General features: G+C 41.6%; 1 protein-coding gene across 1 annotated transcript in view; it reads right to left on the reverse strand.

Moving 5' to 3' along the window:
- The window catches only part of znf462 (zinc finger protein 462), a 50,289-nt gene that overhangs the window by 16,765 nt on the left and 7,881 nt on the right, over positions 1–25,643 (reverse strand). Inside the window, 2 exon segments of the mRNA XM_019361028.2 lie at positions 152–5,346; positions 5,603–5,853. Of these exon segments, the coding sequence (XP_019216573.1) occupies positions 152–5,346; positions 5,603–5,813 (5,406 nt within the window). The 5' untranslated portion in view covers positions 5,814–5,853.

Raw genomic sequence — 25,643 nt, forward strand, 5'->3', positions numbered from 1 at the left:
TACAGGAAGATGAAGAACACATGTAGAGCATTGGTATGTGACTCTCAGGTAAATCACAGTATGCCATCACACACATTAATGGTAGGTAGAGAATTCTATTATGCCTTAATTCTTTCTTTAATGAGATTTCGGGACGACTATGTTTGCTCACCTTCTCCTGTTTGCTCTCAGGCAGCTCTGTGGCTTTCTGCTTGCTGAGGAGCTGCCTCCTTCTCTCGTGCCTCATCGCCTTTTTCTGAAACTCCTCATTGTGCTTCAGGAGATGTTTAGCAAGAGCGGGGAGATCTAGGAACTTCAGCTCACAGTGAGAACACAGATATAAATCGGGATCCTCGTCCCAGAGACCAGGAGATACCACAAAGTCCCGCTTCAAGTCGTTGCAGTGGTGGTTGTTGTAGTGCATAGAGAGCAGCTCGCCGGTGCTAAAAGACAACCTGAAGCACTTCAGACACTTGAATGGCAGCCAGTCCACATCTCCATCCTGCTCAGGTTCGAGCGGGACCTCTATCACTTCCTTATCGTCCTCTGCTGATGCACTCGCGGCAGTCTTTTCGGGTTCTTTGGCATAAATGACAGTGAAGTAGCGGCCGAGTTTGCTCGAATGCTGCTTCTTGGGGAAGACACCCGGGTGGCGTTTAATGTAGTGTGAGACAATGCTCTTCCTGCTGAAGGCCTGGAAGGGGCAAAGAGAGCACCTCCGTCTCTCCACAGCTAATCGCAAATCTTCGCTCATTTCTGAATTGTCCCCTTCTGTCGGCGGGGGTGCCATCACTTTGTTCACCTTTTCGTTCATAGTCTTCGAAGCAGCCAGACAGTGGGTGTAATAGGCATCGATATCATGCCGCTTCTGGTAGTGTGCTGCCAGGCCTTTGCGTATGGGGTTTGTGTATGAGCACAGAGCACATTTGAAGACGTTATTTTTACCCTCTGGCTGAGCACGGACGTTGTTGTGCTTGATACGGTAGTGGCGAGCGATGCCCTTCCTGGTCGAGCAGAAGTATTTGCAGAGCTGACACTTGAACACAGCGTGTTTTTCTGTCTTATTGATGGGTAACTGAGAGAGGGCAAGGTCCAACTCACTGACCTCCTGGACTTTTGCTGCACTTGATATATGACTAGCGCTGCACTCACCTGCTGGCTCTGTTTCTTTGCCAGAAGAAAAATTAGTCAGAGAAGGAGAGAACATGTCGGAAGCAGACTGATTGTGATATTTCTCATAATGGATTTTGAGTTTCTCCAGAGTCCCATGCGTGTACGGGCACATTTTGCATCTGTACGCGCCGTAGCCCTGCCTTTGAGTTTTGAACTTGTCGTCCCCTTCGTGCAACTCTGTGATTTGCTCTATGTCGTCTGCAAAGTCTTCCGCTGTGACCTTGACCAACGGGTGTCTCTTCTGATAGTGGGTGAGGACTCCGTGGATCCGGGAGTTCACATACGGACAGTGGCGACATTTATACACAGAACTGGGGTTGAGGTCTGCCTCCTGTGCAAAATCTGCAGCTTTCACTTTCATGCCTGGGTGCTTCTTTCCATAGTGGGTGAGGAGGCCGTGGAGACTGTTGTACTCTGACAGACATACAGTACACTGATAAGGATTGTTAGAGATGGAAAGGCGTGGGTGGTGAGGCTGGGGATTGCTTTCTTGAGGTGGGGTGGCAATAACCAACGGGCCGTCATCTTCAACAGTCTGGCAATTCAGAGGCGTCTGCTCTTTGGAAACCTGCTGCTGGGCTTTTTCAGTTGAGCCGTTTCCTTTGATTATATCCAAAAGCACGGATTCATCCCCTTTGATAGCCCAGGGGTGGACTGCCTGATAGTGATTGGTGATGTCCCATATTGTGCAAGCCTCAAAGGCACAGTCCCTACACTTGTAATGTTTCGTCTCTGCATTGCCCCCCTGTTGGGTTGTTTCAGGCCCAGCCCACAGCTTGCTGGCCATGTATGTGTAATCAACATTATGCTCAGGGTGGCGTCTTTGGTAATGGAGCAACAGACCCTGGGGTTCAGCATGGGAGTAAATACACCACTCACAGTGGTAGCCAGCCTCCAAGATACCATCTTGATACGCCCAGTGTAAAATTGTCATGGCTGTGGCTTTCACAGCGGGGTGCTCTTTCTTTAGGTGCTTCTTCAGAGCATAGACGTAGGGAGACGTGTAGGAACAGTGCCTGCACTTCAGGGAACGCAGAGGAGTAGTGTTTTCAGGGTCTGGAGGAGCTGGGAGAGCAGCAGACGAGGCGCCGCTGGACTGAACCATCTGCGCTCGCTCACGTTGACTCCGGACGACTGCAGTGTGGCGGCGCACAAGGTCAGCGTTGGCCTTGGTCTCCCTGTGCTTTTTCTGATAGTGAATAAGCACGCCTTTTACAGTGCGGTTGCCATAATCACAGTGCTGGCAAAAGAACAGCTCATCCTCGCCTTTCTCACCACTTCCTGGTTTGGGGCTTGAGTTATTAGATCCGTCGTGACCGTTATTTTGAAACTGCTTCATGAACTGCTTGGGTGCTGCAATCTGCAGCTCATCCATGAGCTTCATCAATCCAGGGGTAGGAGCGCCATGTTTGATGTATTTCGCTGTCACTTTCACCTCCGGGTGTCTTTTCTGATAATGGACCAAAACACCAACAACAGATCTGTTGCTGTACACGCAGTGCTTGCAGTAGTACATTTCTTCATCTGATCCATAAACTGCTGCACTTGATTGTTTTGGAGTCGAAGACATGCTGGTGTTAAACGAAGAGTTGGCTACAGGCTGTGACTGATCCACTGAGATGACCTTCATGGTTTTCTGTATACGGAAATAAGACGCCTTTTGCTCTGGGTGTTTTTTCTGGTAGTGGACAAGAACAGAGTGCATATTGGGGCTTGCAAAGGAGCACACGTCACAATCGTAGACGACAACATTGCTGCCTTCTTTGAGAGGTTCTGGGTCAGCGCTAGCTTCAGGGGATTTGGAAACCGCTTTCTGCACCGGGCTTGAGGTGGACCTGGGCATCGAAGTGGGAGAGTTAAAATTTTTCGGTCCTGAATTGAGTATTTCCCTCAGAGTCTGTGATTCGCTGCTTTTGTGGGACTGCTCTACAATATAGCTGGAAAAGATCATGGCGTTGTTGATTTTCACGGTGGGGTGCATTCTTTGGTAATGGGGCATTAGGCTCCTCACGTTAGGGCTTGTGTACGAACAAAACCGGCACATGTATAAGAGATGCGGCTGGTTGAAGTTGAGCACATTGCTTGCTTCAGGGTGGTGGTCCATGTAGTGTTGGTGCAGATCGTTGTAATTTGTGTATTCGATGTAGCACTCTAAGCAGCGGAAGACTGCACTCTGGTCTTCGGGGTCCAGGATGTACTTAAAGCTGAACTTGATGTAAGGGTGCATCCTCTGGTAATGGGTGCTGACGCTACGAGCCGACTTATTGTGGTAATCACAGTGTTTGCAGTAGAAGCGTGTAATTCCAGGATCCTCTGAATATTCCATGTTCTCTTGGACAGCACTGTCACTGGCATCAGCGGAGATATTTTCACTATCGTCCGAGAGAGTCAGCGATATGGGGATGTTTCTAGGCTTGGACCTAGGGTTGCTTTTTCTTTTCCCTATTCTGCTGCCCTCATTAGAGCTGGCAGAGTCTCTTGCATAAAGCTGCTGTGTGTTGTAAGCAAAGACAGGGTTGTTGTTTTCATTGTTTCTCCCCTCATCAGCGCTGGCATGATTTTCTCCCGCGTCTTCATCATCCATGTCATCCAGATTAATGACGGTGTCCTGCTGGCTTTGGCTTATCTTGCTTTGAAGGTTACTGGCAATTTCATCAATTCTGGTTCTCTTTTTGACTGAGGACAAATCCAAAGGCAAGTCATTAATGGACTTCCTGGCTCTTTTCCCTGTTACTAAGGGCTTTTTGGTGGCAAGCCCTAAAATGGGGGTCTGGGTTTTTTGTAGGAAGATTGGAGAAGCATCCACTTCAGAGTCTGGCTGGTCAGACAGCTGGGCTTCAAAGACAGTGGAATCGAGGTCATCACAGTAGGAATGCTTATGCTGCTGGTGGACCCTCAGACCTTTCAGAGTGGTGGTGGAGAAGCTGCAGAGGGTGCAGCGGTGAGGGTTCTGCTGGTCGTTTGGTGTGCTGGTTGTCTTTTTCCCATTGACTTTAGAACTCACGTTACCCTCATTAACTGGCTCTGCTGCGCTGTCATTCTGAGGTTCTGGGCTGTCACCTGTCAGGTCCAAGGTTTCTAAATCTGAAAAATTGTGGCTCTGTTTGTGCGTGCCTAGTTTCAGAGGGCTGGTGCAAATAAATGGGCACTCATCGCATTTGTACACTGTGGCTTTGCCAGAGAGGTGAATATTTTCAATGTGGCGGGAGATGCTCCGCCTGTGCATGGTGAGGAAGGAGCAGAAGGGGCACTGAAATCGGTTCATGTACTTTCTGAAGGGAATTCCTTTAGTTTCCAATAATTTATTATCCTCATCTGTTAATAGCTGCTTTGCATCTGCGGACAGGGTTCCAGTGTAGCTGGGATCGTCCATATCACCCAGCTCTTCGTCATCGTCCTCTAAGCTGCTCCTCGAGTCTTCCTCATTGAGTAGGTTGGTGTCCATATCTATCGCACTGTTGGGAACATCGGATGATGCAAACCTCTTGGATAGGATAGAAGAACCTGTGCTGTTGGGTGTAACTGCACTTATCTGTGCATATTGAAAGGATGAGATCTCTGCGATGGACTTCTCCAAGGTGTTTTCTGGTGTTTTTGCTACAGACTCCTCCTTTCCGCTAACATTAGCGCGGGAAGAGGAGGGAGAATCCGGTTTGGGGGAGCTTGCACTTGCCTGCTCTTCCACCTCCGCAGTGCAGGAAACTATCTTGACCTTGTCACTGTGCTCCTTCACCACATGATTGGTCCAGCTGTCCTTCTGGTTGGTTTGATAGTCACACCACTCGCAGGCAAACGTTCCCTTCATGAGCCCACTAGCCGAGTCCGACTTCTCACCGCTTTCATTGCACTCCGGGGGATCTCCAGCACTATCCGAAGGAACTTTGTTGTGATACATTAGTTGGTGTTTCATTATCCGTGCTTTCCGTGGGGACTTATATGTGCAATACTGACAGGAATACACTTTAGAATGGTCACTGTGCATTATGACAGTGTAGCTGGGCTGCTTTGCAGTCTTTGAGGAGACACTTGCATCCGAATCGGGCTCTATGACATTATGCACCTTTTTGGTGTGGTTTCTTAAGAACGACTTTGATCTGAAGTAACGGACACAGAACTTGCACTGATAAAACTGCAGATGAGTTTCAGCTGTTGGCTTTTGCGATGTTTGGTTGGGACTGTCAGTAGAGTTGGGGCCTAAAAAGAAAGAAAAAGAAAGAAAGAGAAGAGAAAGATTATTAGACACATGCTGGAAGATAGTAAATTATTTTGCTGTAATTTCTTTCCCTTTCTGTCGTTTCTGCTGATAAAGTCCATCCACAATGCTTTACATTACCCAACTTTGTAAGATGTATGATCACCTTACTCTGTAGACTTTTTTATAACAGACACAGACATGATCCTAATCCTCAACAAAACAACAGCAACATCTGAATGAATGTGGTAGGCATACTCATTCCAGATTTAGGAGGCGTATAATCCTTGTCATCTTTATCATCATAGTCCTCTTCTTCCTCCTCGTCTTCATCTTCATCTTTCAGGGAATCAGACTCATCTGCATCTGCAGGCTGCAGGAAAACAGTGTGCACTTCCTGTATGTGAGTCTTCAAGTCGTCGTATGACTCGGCACGAAAGTCACAGCCGTCACATTGCAACACCTCCATTATTAAAACTGGGGAAAACTCCCTGGAAAATCAGGGAAACCTGCAAAACACAAAGAAAGAAAATCATGAGGACACAGAACCTTTTTCAAGAAAAGCCAAAGTAATATAAAACAATCGAGCTGACACTTTCACACGTGAGGTCAGGGCCCGAGTTTTGTCAGACTCAGAGAAAGTATATACAGAGATAGTCCAGTCCTAGACTTCAGGGCTGTCATCACCCTGTTCAGTGTATTAAACATGCTGTTCCATAAAAATGAGCTCAGTGATGATCTGACATGATTATCAGTGATGATTACTGCTCTGTGAGCAAAGAATAATCAGGTGCAGGATTGTACACACACCTTCACCAAATAACAACACTATGAAAGAAAAAAAAGAGAACAGATGCTTATGTGTATCAGCTCAAAAGATATGCTCCAAATGCAAACCCTAATTTCATAGCTTATAGAACCTCCTAACTTTACATTTTCAGCTGTTGTACTGTGAGGAGAAATTTATTGCATAAAGTGCCGCCCTTTGAATACACCTTTCAGGACGGCTTTGAATAGACACAATTAAAGCACCAAAATCAAATGTGCCACCGAATTATTATTTTAAAAAAACAAAATTAAAAAAATGATAGAAAACAAGTAGAGATAACAAAAACAAACTGCAAAAAAACAAAACAAAACAGAACAAAAAGCCCAAAACAAAACCCCCCAAAGAAACAAAGAAATAAAAAAGAATTCATCTGTTCTCCTTTTGATAAAAAACCCGCACGGATCAAGCGCCATAAATTCACATACAAATATTATCTATCTCTAAAATGACAGGAGTTGACACGAAGCCAACAAAACATGACACAGAGACAAATCAGCAGTTGCCGATTTTATTCTGAATACTAACAAGGTTCCTTTTTTTTTTTTTTTTTTGCATAGCATCATTCCAAGAACAATGGAGGGACTGAGGAGGGATTATGGGCTGATTTGTCCCATTTTTATTACCTTGGGATAAGCAACAGCTGGAGAGCAGCTCCACAGCTCAGTATTTAGAGCAGACTATTCCATCAGATTGTATCAACTGCTCTGAAATAAGATTGAATGAATCAACTAAGAAATGATGGCTTTATGTCTTTGGGCTTCTCTGTAGTTCGGACATAGCCAGTCAAATGAGAGCTGACAGCGTGGCCGTTATTTCAAATCTCTGTCATTGTGGCTCTCTGATCACCAGCAGTGATTTTTTTTCCCCTCAAAACTACATAAAACATGTAGCCGGCATTGGTTATTGAAAAGATGGTTAGAAGGGCAAAGTTTACAGCCTTGAGTCTAAAATTAAAATGCATTCAATCTGATTTTCTTCTTCCGAAAGCGGCAAATTGAATGACAGCAAAGTTTTTCTTTAACATGTTACATTTTTTAGGATGAACTTCATAGTGGCTTCATCTTTTCAGTAAATGTAACTCTAATATGTGAGCTATAGGGTGTTATGGTCCACATAGCCCCAGAAAATCTGAGATTCTTTTTTAACATACAAGTATGGTTCATTCCATAAATGCCTGTCCGAGTACTGTGGGCAGATAAGGTTAAAACTGAGGTTTACTACCAGAATAAGTATGCTTGATGTTTAAAAAGGCAGCAATTGATTTAACAGAAAAAGGGCTGTGTGTCAACACACGTAGAAGGGAAAAACGGAAGAATTCGTCCATGAACTACTTCTGCTTTCATAAAACACAAGCTGAAGCTTTTGTCCTTTAACATGATTGCAAAATCTGTGGAGCAGATCTTAACATGAAACATCTCAGAACCTGAAATAAAAGAGAAAGGATTTCTAAAATCAAAAGACAGAAAGCTTGTGACAAAACTGAGAAAAAATAAGCAGAGACCTAACTTTTACGCAGCTATTTTATTTCATTAATAAGTAAAAGTGCATTCACCTGTAAAGAAATGCTTGTTTTTTTAAATGCCTCTTTGGAGTCGTCCACAGCGCCTGATTAGAACCCACTGAGATAAACCTGCAGGTGCATCAAAACGGTCTGTTTGACTCAATGAGCAAATAAAAGCAAACCATGCCACAAATCGACGGTTAAGAGATTACATTACTTTGGTACTAAATCAGCACCTCTGTGGCCCGATTTCAACAGGAACTGTATAATTTGAATTTACCTAAGCTGACATCTTTGGCAAGTTTCCCAACCAAACTGCTTGTGTCCAAGGACAGGGCACAAAAAACACACAACTATCAAATGTCTAACAAGTAAGGATGAGTAAGGCTGTGGTGTGGGAGTCTTTAGGTTTGTTCAACACAACCGGCGTGCAGCCGTTTCACAGAACAAGACACACCCTGCTGTGCAAACAGCAGCTCCTCATGCTGTTTCTGTATTTCAGGATGATTACACCTTCAAACCAGAAAGAGTTTCATGAAAACTACCTGGAACATTTCAGGATGGATTAAAGCACCTCTGAAAGCACAGGTGGCCCTTCCTCACTGCCTGCTTGATGAAGTGCGATGAGTTTCCTTTGTTTTTCTACAGCACTGCATGGCAATGTCCGCAGGAGGGATTAAAAAAAAAAAAAAAAAGAGTAAAACAACAATGAAAAAAAAGCAAAAACAAAAAAACCGCACACACTTTGTGTACACAAGTGGTATGTACACAAATGAACACCAAACACAAACGCACTTTACGTACAATGCATGCCACTACTGCTCAAATCTGTTAAAAATGGAAGAGGTAAGAAGCCCCAGACTGTAACAACAGTGCTCTTTTGCACAATTTAGCTTTTTTTTTTTTCTGTGTCTTTATTGTACAACTCTGCAGTTTAATAATGAGGAATGACAAGTGACATTCCCCACACTACTCCCTGGCTCGATTCACGAATGGACGTCAGGGTTACAATGGACTGTAAGTCCGTGTCTGACATCCCAGGAAGACGACTTTGGTATGCATTAAACACATTTTCAAGCTGAAAATCAAGCCTCTTTTCCAAGACCCACTTCTTTACAATGACTATTCATTTGTTTTCTATTAGGCGACGGCCAAAATGTTTTGAATATATTCAAAGAAGACTAATGATTCACACTTCCAGTGTGACCCTTGTTGATCCCTTGTTGTTTTAATAAAAAAAATAAAAGAAAAAAGTCTACACTGCACTGTTCTTGGATGGCTGGAATATGACTAAATCCTATCTTACTGCTGTACTTTTTGTCATTGAAAGAATTAAAAATATATGACTGGCACAAAATAAATAGTATCCCATAAACCCAAAGCCTTGAATCTAAAAAAAATTTTTAAAGCAAAAAAACAATATAAAAACAAATAGACAAATAATCTGCTTAGGCCTGTTCATTTGAATGCTGCAGTGCATTAAATGTCTACAACACGACTAAATTAGACCAAGAACATCACAGTTGAAATTTGTGGGCGTGGGTCTGGAAAAGATGACTAAACACCGAAATCAGGTCATGTCAACTAGCGATGTACTTTGTGGGGAAAAAAACAAGACAAGAAAAGCGCTGTTAACCAAGTATTTAGAACCATGTGAAGCATTAGCTTTTAGCATGTTAGCCAAAAGCTAAACCATGGTTTGGTTTCCTCCTATCAAAGTTAACATTTAAAAAATAAAGCACGGTCGAATCATGCCTTCATGGCCAGTTCATCTGAAAGTAGATATCGGCAGCCAGAGACGAGACATCTGCAGCAACACTTGTACAGCAAATGTACAACAAGCATTTTATCACTAAAAGCTCCACAATGTGAAACCAAAGAAAATCAAAAAACAGACCTGTCTTTCAGGTCTTAAATGTCATGGCAAAGCAGAAAAGCCTTAAACCTGCTTTTGTAATGGCCACTAGGGGGCGATACACATGGTTACAAAAAGACATCCAGTTCTATGTCTGACTGTAAACCTGCTCCTACAGACTTTATAGATTCAGTCTCTCATTTCAAGTCATATTGATTTTTTTTTCTTACAAAAAGTTCATATTATATTAAGATTTATCAAAGCCTTCATTGCACAGGCATCATTGCATGCAACTACCTGACAACTACCAGTTGCAAGAAAAAGTAGCACTCACGCAGGCCTACAGACTGGTCAGTGACCCCCTGGTAACCTGTGGTTACTAGGGACCAGTGGGCACAATTAGTGGTCAGTGGTTGCTGGCAGTGGTAATATTAAGTTGGTTCACAAAGAGGTATACGAAGCCACACCACAAACCTCTACACAATTGCTTTGGTAGCAGGTTGCACCAGTTGCCTCTGTGGAAGATGCGGATTTTCTCGCCAGCAGTTGTAAAGGTCGCGCCAAGCGGAAATGTGAAGAGCACAACGCAAATCAGAAATGGAAGCTGTACGCCATCAAAGTAAAAGTTGCGCCTTTTGAAATGTTTTAGCAGTCAGGTACAGCTTTTACCTTGAAGGCGAATTTTCTGTGAAACTTATAAGCAAGTGTTTGCAGACACGTCTGCATCTTCCATACAAACTACGAGCAATCACAGCACTGGTTACCATCACTGTGGTTATAAGACGTTAGCCAACAAGCGAGCAGTTTTACATTCAGGCCTGCCCGCTACATCCATCTTGTATACAGTGTGTGTCTGGAACTGAGAGAGAAATAAAAAGCTATACACAATCACCCTTTATCAACGTGTGTTAAGTGGAGAATTACACTTATTTTAGGAAAGTTCCCAAAAACCATTTGTTGCTATTGGTTTTTTCACCTCCCATTCAATTTGTTCAATTCTGAATCAACAACAATTGAAAAAAAAAAACTAATTCAAAGTATTTTAAGTGAAGAAAAAAATACTTTGTGTAACTGAACTACTAGAAGAAAAAATTAATTATACTTATTCTACTTATATTTATTATGTCAGGTTCAAGTTGGATAGCTATCTGTGAAATGTAGTTTCAGTAACACTATCATTTTCAGTCCCCCCCACTCTCACTCCCACTGCAATTCAAATGAGATCCAGCCAGAGACAGTTGGGAATCCTACCGTGCTTCCCACACCCAACTGACCAGCCAGTGGAGCGCTCCACAGGAGCCAGCCAAACTGCCAGTATGTCCCTGAGCAACCAGGGGAGCCATTGTTGTTCGGGGTCAGGTTACAACTTCACCACGTGGCCCCACCCTGCTCTCTTGGCAGTTCACTGCTGTTTTGAACAAAGTTGTCTCCTAATGAAGGGTTCCTTGACATGGATATCAAGAGAATCCCGTTGGAGAAGGAGGGGAGAGAGATGGCCAGGGAGGAGAGGGGGAGAGAAATAAAAACAACCCTTGTACACAACCAGCATTTGCCTCAGAGTTCGCTGTGTCTTTTCAGGCAGTCAGTCCCTGCACCACACCAAGTTAATGGGTGAGATTGTGTAACTGCTTTCATCTAGTCAGCTGGGGCTCTAACAGACAGCGACTGAGCTGCTCAGATCCTCCTCTGAGCCGAGCTTCAAGGGCAGCCATTTTAGGAGCTGACTATGTGCGCTTAGGTGTTCAGCCAGCACACAACATGGACCCACAGATCTGATCCTCTTCCTCAAAGGCAGGCAGCCTGTCGCTGGAGAGCTGCTGACAGAAATCTATCTGCCAGATGTACAGTACTGTACCCGAGCTCTCTGCCCACACAGCTCAGCAGAAAACATCTCACGCTCTTGCCAGCCTGACTTTGCGCAGTCTTTTCATTTCTCGGCGACATTATCTCTCACATCAAGAGATTCTCGGAGAAATGCTGGATGTCCCTCTAAAGGGAAGAAAGAGTAGGTCAGAGCAAGCGGCATCCACCGGCAGTTTGCGGAGCGAAATACAGCAAAAGCATTTTGCGGAAGCCGCCAGCAACGTTCCACAAGGGGGTCTAAAAATGTGAGGCGTGTCTGAACTTCTTTATCTCAGAGCGCTCTGCAACCCTGAGCCCTGAGGAGACAGGGGCACACAGAAGCAAAAGGGGAAGAGCAGATCTGAGAGGGAAAGGACGGGAAGGGAAGGGAAGGGTGGGAGGCGGTGAAAGTGCATGACGGAGCCACCTGGAAGACCTTCAGTGCAAGCAAAAGAGGACAAAGCCATCAGACTGGGCTCCCCAGATTCCAAAGTCTACTGACATTTGTTAATCACCAACCGGTCTCACTGCATTGGCAAGCTCTGCCAGCAGTCACACCCTCTACTCAAACTGGCTGACAGCAGCTGCTCTGTCTGAAAGAGGGCCTTTGAATAAGCCAGCATTAAGCTGATTAGGAGTACAGAGGTTTTTGTCCTTAACTGTTGGTTAGCGCAACCATCTCATGCTGTCTGGGAGAGAAAAGTCCACAGATGTGTTAAATTATTATATGGCATGCATCCTGGCGACAGATAAGTCATCTGGCAAACAAGGCAGGATGTGCATCTCGTCAACCTGCACAGCCTCAATAATTAATGACCCAGTGAATGAAAATGACAGCCTGATTTTTTTAAAGGGGGAAAAAATGATAGTGGCAATAACAGCAGGTAGCCAGAATCATGGAAATGTATTTATTCCTGTTTTCTGTAGAGTTTAGATGACCACAACAGAGAAGAAATCACTATGTTTAGTTTCTAGAAAGTTTTAAAGGCAGAGAGACAGAAATGTGTAGGTAGGTAACCACACAATACTCCAAATCCTGATCTCTTTAGCCCGCAGTGCTTCACCAGGGTTTACCCAGAAGAAAAAGGAAAAGCCAGGGAAAGATCTCATTGTGTCTTGCAGAGGAGAAAACGTTGCGTCACGATACCAGTGAGAATTTGGCCTCTTGCACAAACAAGAGAAAGAGAGATCTGGAGATCAAGATGTCTACTCCCATCCTCTGATGTCAGCGGACCCGGAGAACTCAAGACACCGGATCAGAGTGTGTGCTTTAAGAGTTTCTCAAACACAAATAGCACGCAACATCTAACGCAGCTATGAGTAACTCATAAAATAAACAAGTTACTCCCTGTCACAGGTTTGAGCGAAAACAAAGCAAGACGCTGAAATATAAACAATAAAATAAACATGGATTCAACTGTCGAACTTCTCTATACAGATGTTTGTTGTGCTACATGGGGCAAAGATTACAGAGATTATCGAGGCGTATTATGTCATGTAAATCTAATTTACCATTAAAATAAAGTCGGATTTTTCAAAGCATTAGAGCGAATGTAAACTGAGCTTTTCCTGGTATTTATTATGAGAAACAGTAAATGTAAAGTTAGATTTTCCCATTTGCACTCCAGTTGTGGAGGTAATGGACCATGATGCTGCTTACAAACCACCAGAAAAATCAAGAAGAAGAGCAAAATGTTAGCAAAGGTAATATTCACCAGAGCACACTCAGCAAATGAGTGAAAAACAATGAACTTATCAAACTCAAGCAAGTTAATAGTAGTTAAGTAATGGCCAAACACAGCAGCAGCAGCAGGAGGAGACCATTCACAGCCATGTCTTAGTTTTCAGGATTACAATAGTTGCTTTGAATGTTTGGAACTAGCTTAAGCACCTGCCATAAATCTTCTTCACAGCAGTGATACTTCAGTTCGTCTCATTATTGCCACCTTAGTGACTCTGTCACAACACCCAGCCAGTTTTAACAGCCTTTAGTAACTTTTTCTAAAAAAAAAAAAGCACCTAGCGTCAAATGTAATGTTTCCATCGTGTAATGGTTAGCACATTTGCCTCCTTGCCAGGAACCACACGCAGCCTAAGGGTTCACAAGGTACACCTAGCCACAAGTCTAGTCCAGATAAATGGGACGGTAGAGGAAAAGGAAAAAAAATTCAATAAAATCTGTGCCTTTCCATCCCTGCTTCACGAGCAGTGGTCTTTCTACCCTGCAAGAAGTCACCTATGAGAAGTAGATCTTTTTCTTACTCATTCAGCGAACTGCAGCACCCAACATCAGGACAACATCATCACCAGTGGAGCTTTAAATATTCACAGTTCGCCACCACTTTAGCAAGCAGTAGTATATAGAAAATAATGGAAGAGACAGTGTACAAAATGTACCTGCAGTTGCAAGATTATATGCAGTGAGCAGAAAACCATGCTGAGCTGTCACTGCTTAACAGCAACTTGCCAAGACTGTAAACCGTCTAAGTTTACACCTAAAACATCAAAAACCTGGCATCAACTTCGACATATCGGACGTACATCAGACTTCAGTGACTCTCACTGGAAGAAGATTAGTGCACCCAACTGAAAATTTTATTTTATGTTATTTTTTCTTTCTTTTTTTTTACAAGGAGTCAAATTTTGCAGCTCTTTGCTATGATTGTTTTATCATAAAGCCACAGAGCCACAAGAGAAAAGACATCTGCTGCACACCACTACAAAACAAGCAGGTTCATAACCAGCAGCGTCTGCATGCTGGCACGCTGGCTCTGTGAAAATAACTCATATTTATATCCAATGATAGGTTTTCACAAGGATGACAAAAACAGTGCCTTTACAAAAAAAAAAGGAAAAAAAAATCAGTAATCTCCTCTTCAACATTTTCCTCTCAGTAGTCTATATGCACCTGTCTTTTGAACATTATTCATGAAATATGGCAGGTTGCAGCAGAGTGCTGCTGCAATAGAAAGATTTAATCAAGAGTATTAAACAATACGATATTCAGCCAAAAAGAATGAATCTCAATGAGAACTTAAATTCTAACGTTTATCTCAAAAGTTGGCCGACAATCTTAATACACTCTTGCTTTTTTTTCCAACACCTATCTCAGTTTGGGACAACCAGAGGTGTTCAGGATGACCACTGGTCAAAATTGGTGGAATTATGAACTGAGGAAAATACTGACAGATTTTGATTCACCATGCAATACAATCTGGAAAGCATCTGATTGGCAACGGCTTCATTTTTCAGCACGACAATGACTCCAAACACACTGCCAATGCAGTAAAAGCATACCTGGTTAGAAAAACAACACAGTGGAACACCATCAGTCATGGAATGGTAAACCTCAACATTATAGAGGCAGCTTGCGATCGTCTTGACAGAAGACGGAACAAAAGGTAGCAAATATTCAAAGAAGAGCTTTGAATGTCCTTCAAGAAGTCTAGAGAACTACTCCTGAAAACACTTAAATGATGAGAAAGCTTGCCTAAGAGAGTTCAGGCTGTGTTAGAAGAATAACTTTGGTCATACCAAACTTTGACTTTTAAGTTTGTTAGAATTACACAACTTGGTTTTTTTTTAAATACTTACTTCGGAAATTTTCATTTATATGTGCACATTTCAATAAGTCACTGGCAGAAGATAAAGAAATGAGGGGAGGCTCCAGGGTTCTGCACAGTACTATATAAATCACTGTAAATAGAAACTGAGTTGAATTGAAACAAAGTGAAGCTGCAAGCACATCATGCACACCGACATACACAAACCTTTTTATTAATTTATCTGTTTACTGATTGTTTGAACTGTGAAATCCAAGGAGAGCGTGACCATCAAAATCTCTCTATGAATTTTAACCCACTTTTCCCTGCATATCATGTCAGGTTCTGTGATATTTTTATGCCTTCCTTGCACACACAGCATGTTTAAGATGTCTACCCAGAGACTTTGAATGTTCTTCAAGTCAGGGGACTATGAGGGCCACTCCAAAGCTTCAGCCTGAGTTTCTTTAAGTAGGTCATACTAGATTTTAAAGGTATGCTTTGGAAACTCGTCTTGATGTGGGAACCTGTCTCTTTTCAGTTTCACATTTATTTATTTTTTGAATGACTGCATGACTGATGCATCCAGACTGTTCTATATTTAAGTGCAATCCAATCGTCCTCATATCTGTGCAGTGTTGTCTGTTGCAATGGGTTACACACAATGCTAAAGCAGAATATTTCTTCTCCCAAGCTAAACAATTGGCAAGCTATACGCAATATAACCTCCATGCGTCCACCGTTTTCCAAAATAACGTGCTTTTGCAGATGTTTTGCATGCTTCCTATGTTGATTTTTGTGAGGTTTCCTGATGACTCTTCCATGTAGACCCTGTTTTCGCAAGCAGCTCTATACAGAGGATTGGAGCGCCAGAACTCATATGTGGTAAGGTTTAGCTGACACATTCAATACAAATTTTGCTTTTTGCAGTTTTCCAAGTCCCGACTTCCTCTGTTAAGAGAAACTGTGGAACAGTGAAAATTGAAAGCTAGAAATGCCATGACATTTTTTTATAGCCTTCCACTACTCACCGGGCTTCATTTTCAGATCCTCAATTAGACTTACAGGTTATTCAGTGATACCAAAAATTTAATTTACTATTAGCTGACAATTTCAAATGACGATTCTTGAGCCATCTTACAAGTCTTAACAAGTCAATGACGGTCTATTTAATCCCTAAAGCCTTTGGTAGTTGTGTTTGGGTTTTTTCCACATGAAGAAAGTTTAGAAATTTAGTCAAATTTAGTCAACCACAACTGCAGCACCATGAAGCCAAATGAACAAATGGATCAGACACTTGGGAGAATTACAGAATTCTCCCAAGTGTAATTTGGCATGTAATATATAAGCAAATTTTAGCTGCAGCTGTAACTTTTCATCTTGGTTTTAACTCAGGCAATATTTTTTAAATGATACCACCATTGTGTCCTCAGGCTTTCAAGCTTGTCTGATGAATTTAACTGCTAATCCTATCACATCTAAAAGATGTTGCTGACAGGCACCGTTTAAATAACAATAATGGGCTACAAATAACAGGATTTGATATTTAACAGAATTCTAAGTAGTGGATGAATATGGGTCAGTTCATCATTTATTATCAAATTATGCCTTAAGCATTTTTTTCACTTGATCCTTTGCATGCCTTCCCACTCATCTTTAATGGAACAAATTTTAAGTTTAGTAAACATTGAACTACAACATGTGTTTCTGAATGGGGCACTTCTGCTTACATGTCTAAATCTACACAGATAAAATATAAAAATCAAGCATGTATGTATACAGACTGCTTCTACAAACAAAGAATGGGTCGCTCTCAGGAGTGAATTCCAGCTTGGCACCATGATAGGATGCCACCTGTGTAACAAGCCCAGTCGTGAAAGTGAAAGCGACTGGGAAATGACAGCAAGTCAGACATGAAGTGATAGGCCGTGTGAAAGCACAGAGAGGGATCAACGGATGTTGAGTGCGCAGAGGTTGCTGACTTCCTGCAGAGTCGGTTGCCACAGACCTCCAAACTTCATGTGGCCTTGAGATCAGCTCCATGTGTAGAGAGCTTCATGGAATGAATTTCCATGGCGGAGCAGCTGCATCCAAGCCTTACGTCACCAAGTACAATGCAAAGCGTTGGATGCAGTGGTGTAAAGCACACTGCCACTGGACTCTAGAGCAGCGGAGATGTGCTCTCTGGAGTGACGAATCACTCTTCTCCATCTGGCAACCAAATGGAAGAGTCTCGGTTTGGCAGTTGCCATGAGAACACGACTTGTCTGACTGCACTTTGCCAAGTGTAGAGTTTGGTGGAGGGGAGCAGGGGCGTTAACGGTGTGGGGTTGTTTTTCAGAAGTTGGGCTCGGCCCTTTAGTTCCAGTGAAAGGAACTCTTCATGCTTCAGCATACCAAGACATTTTAGACAATGTCATCCCTCCAACATTCTAGGAAGAGCCCCCTTCCTGTTCCAAAATGACTGCACACCAGTGCACAAAGCAGCGTCCATAAAATCATGGATGAGTTTGGTGTAGAAGAACTTGACTGGCCTGCACAGAGTGCTGATCTCAACCCAATGGAACACCTCTAGGATGACTCAAGTTCATACAGGAATGAGGGCATTATGAATGAATGTATGGTTCATGATTTTACTTGGAAAAAGAAAAAGGATTTTGTCTCCATTTTCAATCTCAGTGCATACACGTTAAACAATTTAGAAGACCTCTTTCCTGCCTAGCAGTTCCTTAACATTGCAAGTCACTCTTTATAGGTGAAGGCTCAAATTATCTTCTTGAAATCAACGGATGCAAGTATGGGCCAAGTCAAGCAGCAGCAGGAAATATTTATTTTGGCACCAAACTGTTAAACTTTTTCTTTACCTGATACTGTGAGACTTTGAAACCAGAAAACTAACAATGTAAGGCCTCAGATTCATTTTTGTGTGTGGTCATATTACACCTGTTCACGCACTGTAATCATTAGACGGAGTATTAGATCCCGTTGGTCTTTTATTGTTAAATTATTTACCAGCTGTTTTGACACAAACAGGAAAAATAGCTTGGCTGATGTAAAGGAGTAGTGACTTAATGAAGCTTGGCAGTTTGATGATGATGAACCATATTTAAATGGACAAACTTGATTTGGTGCCTAATGTGGTGGAGAAAAGTTAAATTTAAAAAAAACATCTGAAGCTCTTATTTAAATTAGACTGAAACTTCCTGAAAGAAAATATTTGATGCTTAATTAAAATAATTCAAGCAAAAATGCCAGTGTATATACTGTGACAATTTGCTGACTTGCTCCATCATATTTGAGATTATATTGCCTGAAAACAATGCAACCAATCTACAAAATGTCACAGTTTGCTTTTAAGAAACTGAAAAAGGTCCTTCTCACTTTTTTCTAATAACCTTGTAGACTAGAGATTGTCTAAAATTGAAACAAATAAAGGTTATTATCGTTCAGCAATGTGCACACCAAGGTACAGGATATATTAATATGCTAAGAGCTCATGTTACCTGGCATATGTATGTTGAAAAGAGCAAAACTTAAATGGACAGCTTTAATGACCCGAACATCCAAGAACATTTTTTATCTCTACAGACTTGTCAGGAGCACCTTTAAACAAACAGGCTCGTTGCTTACCAATCGGACATGGTACATACAGATGGACAATGGGATAAATCATGAATCAGTACCATGGTGTTGGGAGACTTGTTACAGCAAGTCTGATTTGCTTCAGCTGCTCCTTACAACTTAAAGGATTTAAAGGATCTCCTGCTAATTTCTCACTGTCAGACACAACAGGGCACCTTCAATGCCTTATAGAGTCCATGTTTTGGTGGGTTTGATTATATTGTGGCAGCACTTAATAGACCAACATCATACTAGGCAGAGGTGATTAGAATGGGAAGCACTTTACAGACAGCATTTGAGCTTTTTAAATCATGACAGTTCCACTTAAACGTGCATGCTTTTGAATGTAAAGGCAAAATAACACAGAGCCAACTACAATTCAGTTTTTGGAAAAACACAAAGCTCCCACTAGCACTGAGACTGCTCTGAGTTGCATATAGAGCCACCACAGACACTGACTAGATGGTCAGGACAACTGACTCACTCCTTCCACATCTGTGGGAAATCTTAACATACTATTTTTGTATTTTTGTTAGGGCTTTAGCAAATCCCATTAAAACGTATCCGTTAAAAAGGTCTGTTCTGTGATGACTACCTTTTCCGCCTTAACACAGCTCCCTACTCAACTATTAACAACCACTGCTGCTTTTACCATGTGTGCCCTCATGGCGTCAGAGTGAAAAAATGGTCCTTGAGCTACCTATTGTAGCAAGAGCCAACACAAGAGCTGCACATCATTTTTGAAGCCCTCACTGATATTTATAAATTGCTCTTGCTTTTAGCAGCAGCATGTAGCAGTTTTCAATGAAAAACAAAAACAGCGTTGTGTAACATTTATCAGTGAAGAGACCAAAAACAGAGCTAAAAGAGAGCGATCATTGGACTTCAGAATTTCCAGGTGGCTCAAAGTAAATTGATTTGCTGTGTAACGGATGAAGTTAGAAAAAAATAACTCTTTAAGATAAGATACTTTATTGTGGAGCCCAATCAATATGGAGCTGACATATCGTATGATATTAGTTTTTAGATGATATATCGATCTTGGCTTTTATAACGGGAGATAAATGAACATTTTAGAAGTACATAAAAGACGAGAGAAACACCCTTCAACCATGCTATAAGTGTTGATATTACATACTTTGTCCACAAGAAGGCACTCTGCAATTTCCCTGTTAGCAAAGTGTTTGGAACACCACAAACATCAACCAGCTGATCCAGTCCTGCAGCGTGTAAATAAGTTCTCTAATACTTGTGACAATAAAACAAGATTTTTTTTTTAAATTTTATTCTCATTAATTTAGCAAGCACTCATAAATAACTACACATAACAAATGTTAGGGAAATCTGTTTATGTTTCGGCTAGCATACTGGATTTTCTTAATACTCAAATATTGTTATCAGTTTTAAAAATCCTACATTTTGGGGGGTTTAGTTTATTTTTTCCAAATTTTGGAAATTAATGCATTACCGTAGTGAAAACTGATTTGCTAAACTTTCATCAACTTAAAAGGTGATATGTCAGTGATCTGTTTACAGCGTGTCATCATAGCAGGTAAAAATGTTATTTTAAAGGAAGGTTAACAGTGTTAACAGTGTGATAAAGCCGCACATTTATCAGTTAATTTAATTTGTTAGGGTCAGCAAACACAGGATGCTACAGGCCCTGAGACAGCAGCCAAAGGGCAGCCAGGAAGCATAATTAACATTTGTACTGTCAGCTTACATGCACCCATATGCGTCTAAATTTACTGCACTGCACTGCACACACACACAACAATCAGAAAGATTACACAGCATCACATCCTAAAATACAATGTACAGAGTTCCAGCAGCAACTTGTCTCAGACTTTTCGTGGTGTAACTTCACCTGAAGGTCTCAGCAAACAATAAAACCATGGGGTGTGAATATGTCACAGCGCGTTATTCCCCTGAAAAGGATCAAGAATTACTTTGTATGAGCGTTGAAAGTTGCCTTGGTAAATTTTGGAAGGATGCCCTCAAATGCAACCTAGAAATATAAGAGTCGGGTTTGAAGAACAAAAAAAATTTGCATGCAGCTTAGAGTTTTGTTGCCGCACAGTTGAAGTTTTATCTGTTGGCAGTGTAGCAGATAACAACACTGGCTCAAAACAGAAAGGCTGGTCCAACCTGACTGACCTTCACAGTCCAATCACAGAAGACTTAACATACTGAAAGACAGAAAAACACTGTATAGTAGTTTCTTTTTGCATAGTAAAAGTCTAATGTAGAGATCCTGCATGTAGGGGCTGTGCATTGCTAATGTGGGATTGATTACTGATTGCTTGCACCTAAAGTTGTGATGTGCCTGTTGGTTCAACACTTAATCTAATGTATTTCAACAACCACATGATTGTTTCTATTAAATCTGTTGCCAACATTGATGGTGCACATTGGAGGACTCTTGGCAACTTATCATGCAGAGTGATTGCATTTGTTTTTAGTCAAATGTCTCACCTACTGGTTTGGTATTTGATGCAATTTCTATTTCTCACTTCAGTAATCACTTCAAACCTGGCACGATTGTTAACATGAAACAGGCCTTATTTTAGCACGGGGCACTGTCATTGAAAGCAACAACTTTATTTCTATTATTAGTATTTAGCTAAACGTAACTGTGTTAAAGTGCAGCCTCAGAGCTACCTCTTTTCCACCAATGCAGTCAGTGTTCAAACAATGTGATTTCCACTAAAAAACAAACTGGTGCACAAAATCTGTCACCAGTATGGCACCACAAAAAAGTGTTTGGTCCAAAGGTGGAATAATTGCATCATTAGCTATGGAAAGGTTTTTTCCTACATTCAGTACCAGCTAAATGACTGGATAGACCCAATAAGTGGGTGTGTTCAAATGCTTTACAGGTACCAACAAGCATATAACTGGTTTTAAAAACTGATAAAATGAAGGTTGGTTCTGAAAGACACCAAACTTGCACAGCTCCACCAATCCAATGTTGGAAGAGATGTGATAGATGAAGTAATGAAGTAACATATTTGTTACAAAAATGCACTAATAAGTAACACAAAAGTGATTCCAAATAATATTACCACCAAGTCATTATGGTGGGTGACCACTGTTTGCCTTTGAAACAGCACCAGTGCTTAAGCATACTTTCTTTGGTTTGTAGATTGCTCTGAGCAACTTGGAGAACTTCAGCAGTCCTCCTGTGAATTTAGACTGCTTCAACTGCTTCTGCCTCTTTACGTAATCCCAGGCTTACTCAACGTTGTTGAGGTCTGGACTCTGGAGTGAGGTGGGGGTGGGGTGGAATGAGGTAAGCGTGCACTACCATCTGTTGCAGAACTCCTTGTTCTTCTTGTTGCAGGAGATAGCTCGTTTTGTCTCTGGCTGTATATTTGGGGAGCTTCAGGATATATTTGGGACTTGCTCAGATGTTTTGTAAAGGTATTAATGATGGATGCGAACTGAAAAAAAAAACAAGCCAGCTGAAGTACTTCCACAGTCTAGAGTTCTTGAATAGAAATACCAAATCAGAAAGTAGCAACCCCATATATTATATTCAAATTGGTGTTCCTTCTACTTTGGCAGTGTTGATAATTAAAACAAAGAAATTGATAGGTTTAATTTAGCAACCTGAATCTGACAGATGTTTATCTTGCTACTATATTACTGATGAGCATATCTATCTCGTTACAACAGCTTGTGTGATAAGAGCAGTTAGTTGGACACTGACCTCATTCTTCTGTGCCTGTGATCAGAGCACAGAGCTTCCTTAAATGACGTGATCACATGATCCTGCTCATTTGAGGAAGTCTGAATGTGCCGAGATGAAACATCGATCCCACCTGGCCGATCAATGAACCAGGCCTTTTCAGGGAAGATGTGAGGAATCAATAATGTTCAGTATGAACATTTTGTCATAACATTCATCAGACATCTGCTGGAATTGAATGAAAGGGATGGGGAATGGCATAAAAGGCAACAGAAAAAGGGCTGAAAATACATCAGCAATGCCACCACGCAATGCTCTCCCTGTCGAGCATTAGCATATATTTGAACTTAAATATTCTCTTTTTACCTTTCTGTTCAGTTTTTAGTTTTCGAGAGGACAGTGTGTTTTAAATAACAGTGCAGTTTGACCAGCATTATTACTCAGTTTAGGAAAAACCAAAAAAAGAAAAAAAAAAAAAACACCAGAATAGTCATGTTTCTATCGTGTTTCAAATGAATCAGCCAACTCTGGAGAGTCTAAAAGTCACAAACATCTTCCAGAACACCAGAAATCCTCCACATTGTCATAAGATATAATCAGCTATCTGACTAATAACTAAAGGAGAAGTCACAAAGTCAATGTGTTTTCAGACCACACCCATCTTTAAACACGGCCATAATACTGACCTCAGCTACCCACCTGTACACGGTGCCATCATGCTGACAAAATCTGTCGTCAGGCACACAGACCTATAAACACATGCCAAAGTACCTAGGAGTGGCTTTTCTACTAGTTCTGGCTCTTTTGGGCTACATTTTGCAACAGAGTCCTAAAAACCAAAGCCTGAAAACAATACCATAGTCACCAATGTGGCTGATAAAAATGCTGGGCGTAAAATCTGAGAAGAGATCTGTTTCAGGAGGCATATGGCATTCAAAAAAAGTAGGTCAACCATAACCAGCTAAACAGCATCTCTCTGACCAAAGACATTCTTCAGCCTTACTTGGTTTGATTTGACCGGCAGCTGATAATGACTAATGTCAAGTAATGTCCACCAACATAAGACTGAGATTCTCCTGCCTTCCTAAAGTCAGTTTTTTCCAAAGATCCCGGGAATATTTTCAGTCAGAGTCATGATAAATATTTCTATTTACATTTTCTCTCAAAACCTTCTGAATTTATTATCTCTTCCATCTACACAACAGCTGTATAAAGGTTTTGACCTGCACTCTGAAACGTACCACTCCTCCATATTTGGCAAGTAAGATCAAAACATTCAACCTTGATTTCATCGGACCACAAGTTCCATTTCCTGTCATGGGAATTAACCACATGCTTGCAACATTAAAATGTGCCTTTTGGAGAAGAGAAATCTTCATGCCGCTGCCCCGCAGAGAGTTCAGAAGTGTGCAGAACACATGAATCTCTTGCTAACTGCATGTTGTGGACAGACTCTGCTATATAGTCCTTCAGATATTTTTAGCTTGCTGCTGGCCTCTTGGTAGTTTTTCCTTTTGAGCTTCCTCTTTATAAGAGTGTCCATCACAGGAAGATGACCTGATCTACATGTGGTCCTCATGGTTCTATAATTCCTTCCATGACATCTATCTACGCTGTGTTTGAGAGAAACCTTTCAAGAGCCGTGAATCTAATTTTATACCCTTTTTTCCCATCTGAAACTTTACTTTTTTAGCATGCAGGCTCTTTATGATTATTAATTGCACTATTTTGACGTTGGAAAATCAGCTTTTGCTTTTTTCTAATCAGAATGAACATAAGCAACACTGGACCATACATAAGCACAGGTCTCAAAAACTGAGCAGTGGACACTTACAAAGCAGAAGTAGCCCATTTTTGCATAGACAAACAGCAGTCATTTGTGTCTAACCTTTAACTGCAATCGAGCAGAATGAATGAAAAGCAGTGAAGATTTTTGTGAACATCCAGCTCAGTAATCCTGGTTTGTCTCAGAGAGACTGCTAAATGCAGGTGCAGAGCCTTTCAGACGCTGCAATCCAGCAAGCTTTGCTGATCTGCCGCAGCCTGACCTTCACGAGTGTCACATTCAAAGGGCGTAAAAGAGAAACAACTCATCGCAGCAGGATCAGGCAACCCTTAAGGATTCTGGGTAACTGAGAAGATCATGTAGGCTAACTGCCAGTCCGTTAAGATGACTAAAGGGAAACCAAATGAAGCACAAAGATATGTTTTTATAGTGTCAGTTGATAAAGGTTCACAAAATCATTACTGCTCTTCAAACTGATTTAAATGGCAACATCATGCTTGGGATCGCAGGCGTGGAGCAACTCACAATGCAATGCTATTGCAATACACTGCATGCAGTTACAATAATATCACAATACAGCACGATATCTGTGTAACTAGAGAAGAGCAAACAACGTTAAAAAACTGCAAAAGCCCGATTTGTGATGTTATTCAGTGGCTTCTTCACATTTTTCCTCTGTGAGTTTTACTTCTAAACTGCAACTTTTTTGCAAGCAGCACCACAGGAGTTACAATACACCAACTCTTTGCCAACAAGTTTTTTTAATACAATTATTAATACTGGCCTACACATTTATATTGAAATCGTGTTGAAAGAGGAAACTCAAGAATACATTGCTGTGACAACATCTGGTCCCAACTCGCCACACGGTCAAGACATTCAACCAAAAGAAGACACGCCACCTTTGTAATAAAAGTCAACACCCCCCCCCCGGCCCAGAGATTTTGATCTCTGGACCTCAAAGTATTTGAGTGACTGAAGCCTTCAAGCAAATCCTCACATCAAAAAGAGGAAAGTTGGAATTCTTTTAACACAGCACCTAGTTGGAATGCTATGATGAGCCCAGAAAAATGTGACAACTTTCTCTTTCAAAAAAGCTAGAAGGAAAAGAAAAAAAAAAGACATGCACATCTATAGCAAAAAGCTTGACCAAGAACAAGTAAACATAAACTGAACCACAAAAACGTTCAATGAAATGCAGACCTCAATAATAAGAATAAAAAAATATCAAGCTTTTTCTTCTTCCTGTTTTTTACTTTCCAGTTTATGTCATAGTCATGTATGGTACAAGGTCAGACAGCGCCTGGATCAGCCTGTCTCTCTGACACGCTACCTGACATCACCCATCACCAGTCACTTGGCCTTTTCTATTTAACATCAGTGTACTTGCTGACCTCTATATAGACTTACTTTGCAAAGCAAGACATTCCCTTTGTCAATCAAAAGACATCCAACTTGCCAAATCCATGTCTCTCTAAAGCAGCATTGGAACAAAAAAAAGGAAAAAAAGAAGAAGAAGCTGGCCATCATGGTACAAGTAACCTTGCTCCAAGGGTAGCCTTTGTGCTTAGCAAAGGGCTCAGATTGTTCCTTCTGAAAAGGAGGACGACTGCAGAGCACTCAGTAGTAACA

This window comes from Oreochromis niloticus, linkage group LG7, assembly GCF_001858045.2.
Source record: "Oreochromis niloticus isolate F11D_XX linkage group LG7, O_niloticus_UMD_NMBU, whole genome shotgun sequence".
NCBI classification, from domain to species: Eukaryota; Metazoa; Chordata; class Actinopteri; order Cichliformes; family Cichlidae; genus Oreochromis; species Oreochromis niloticus.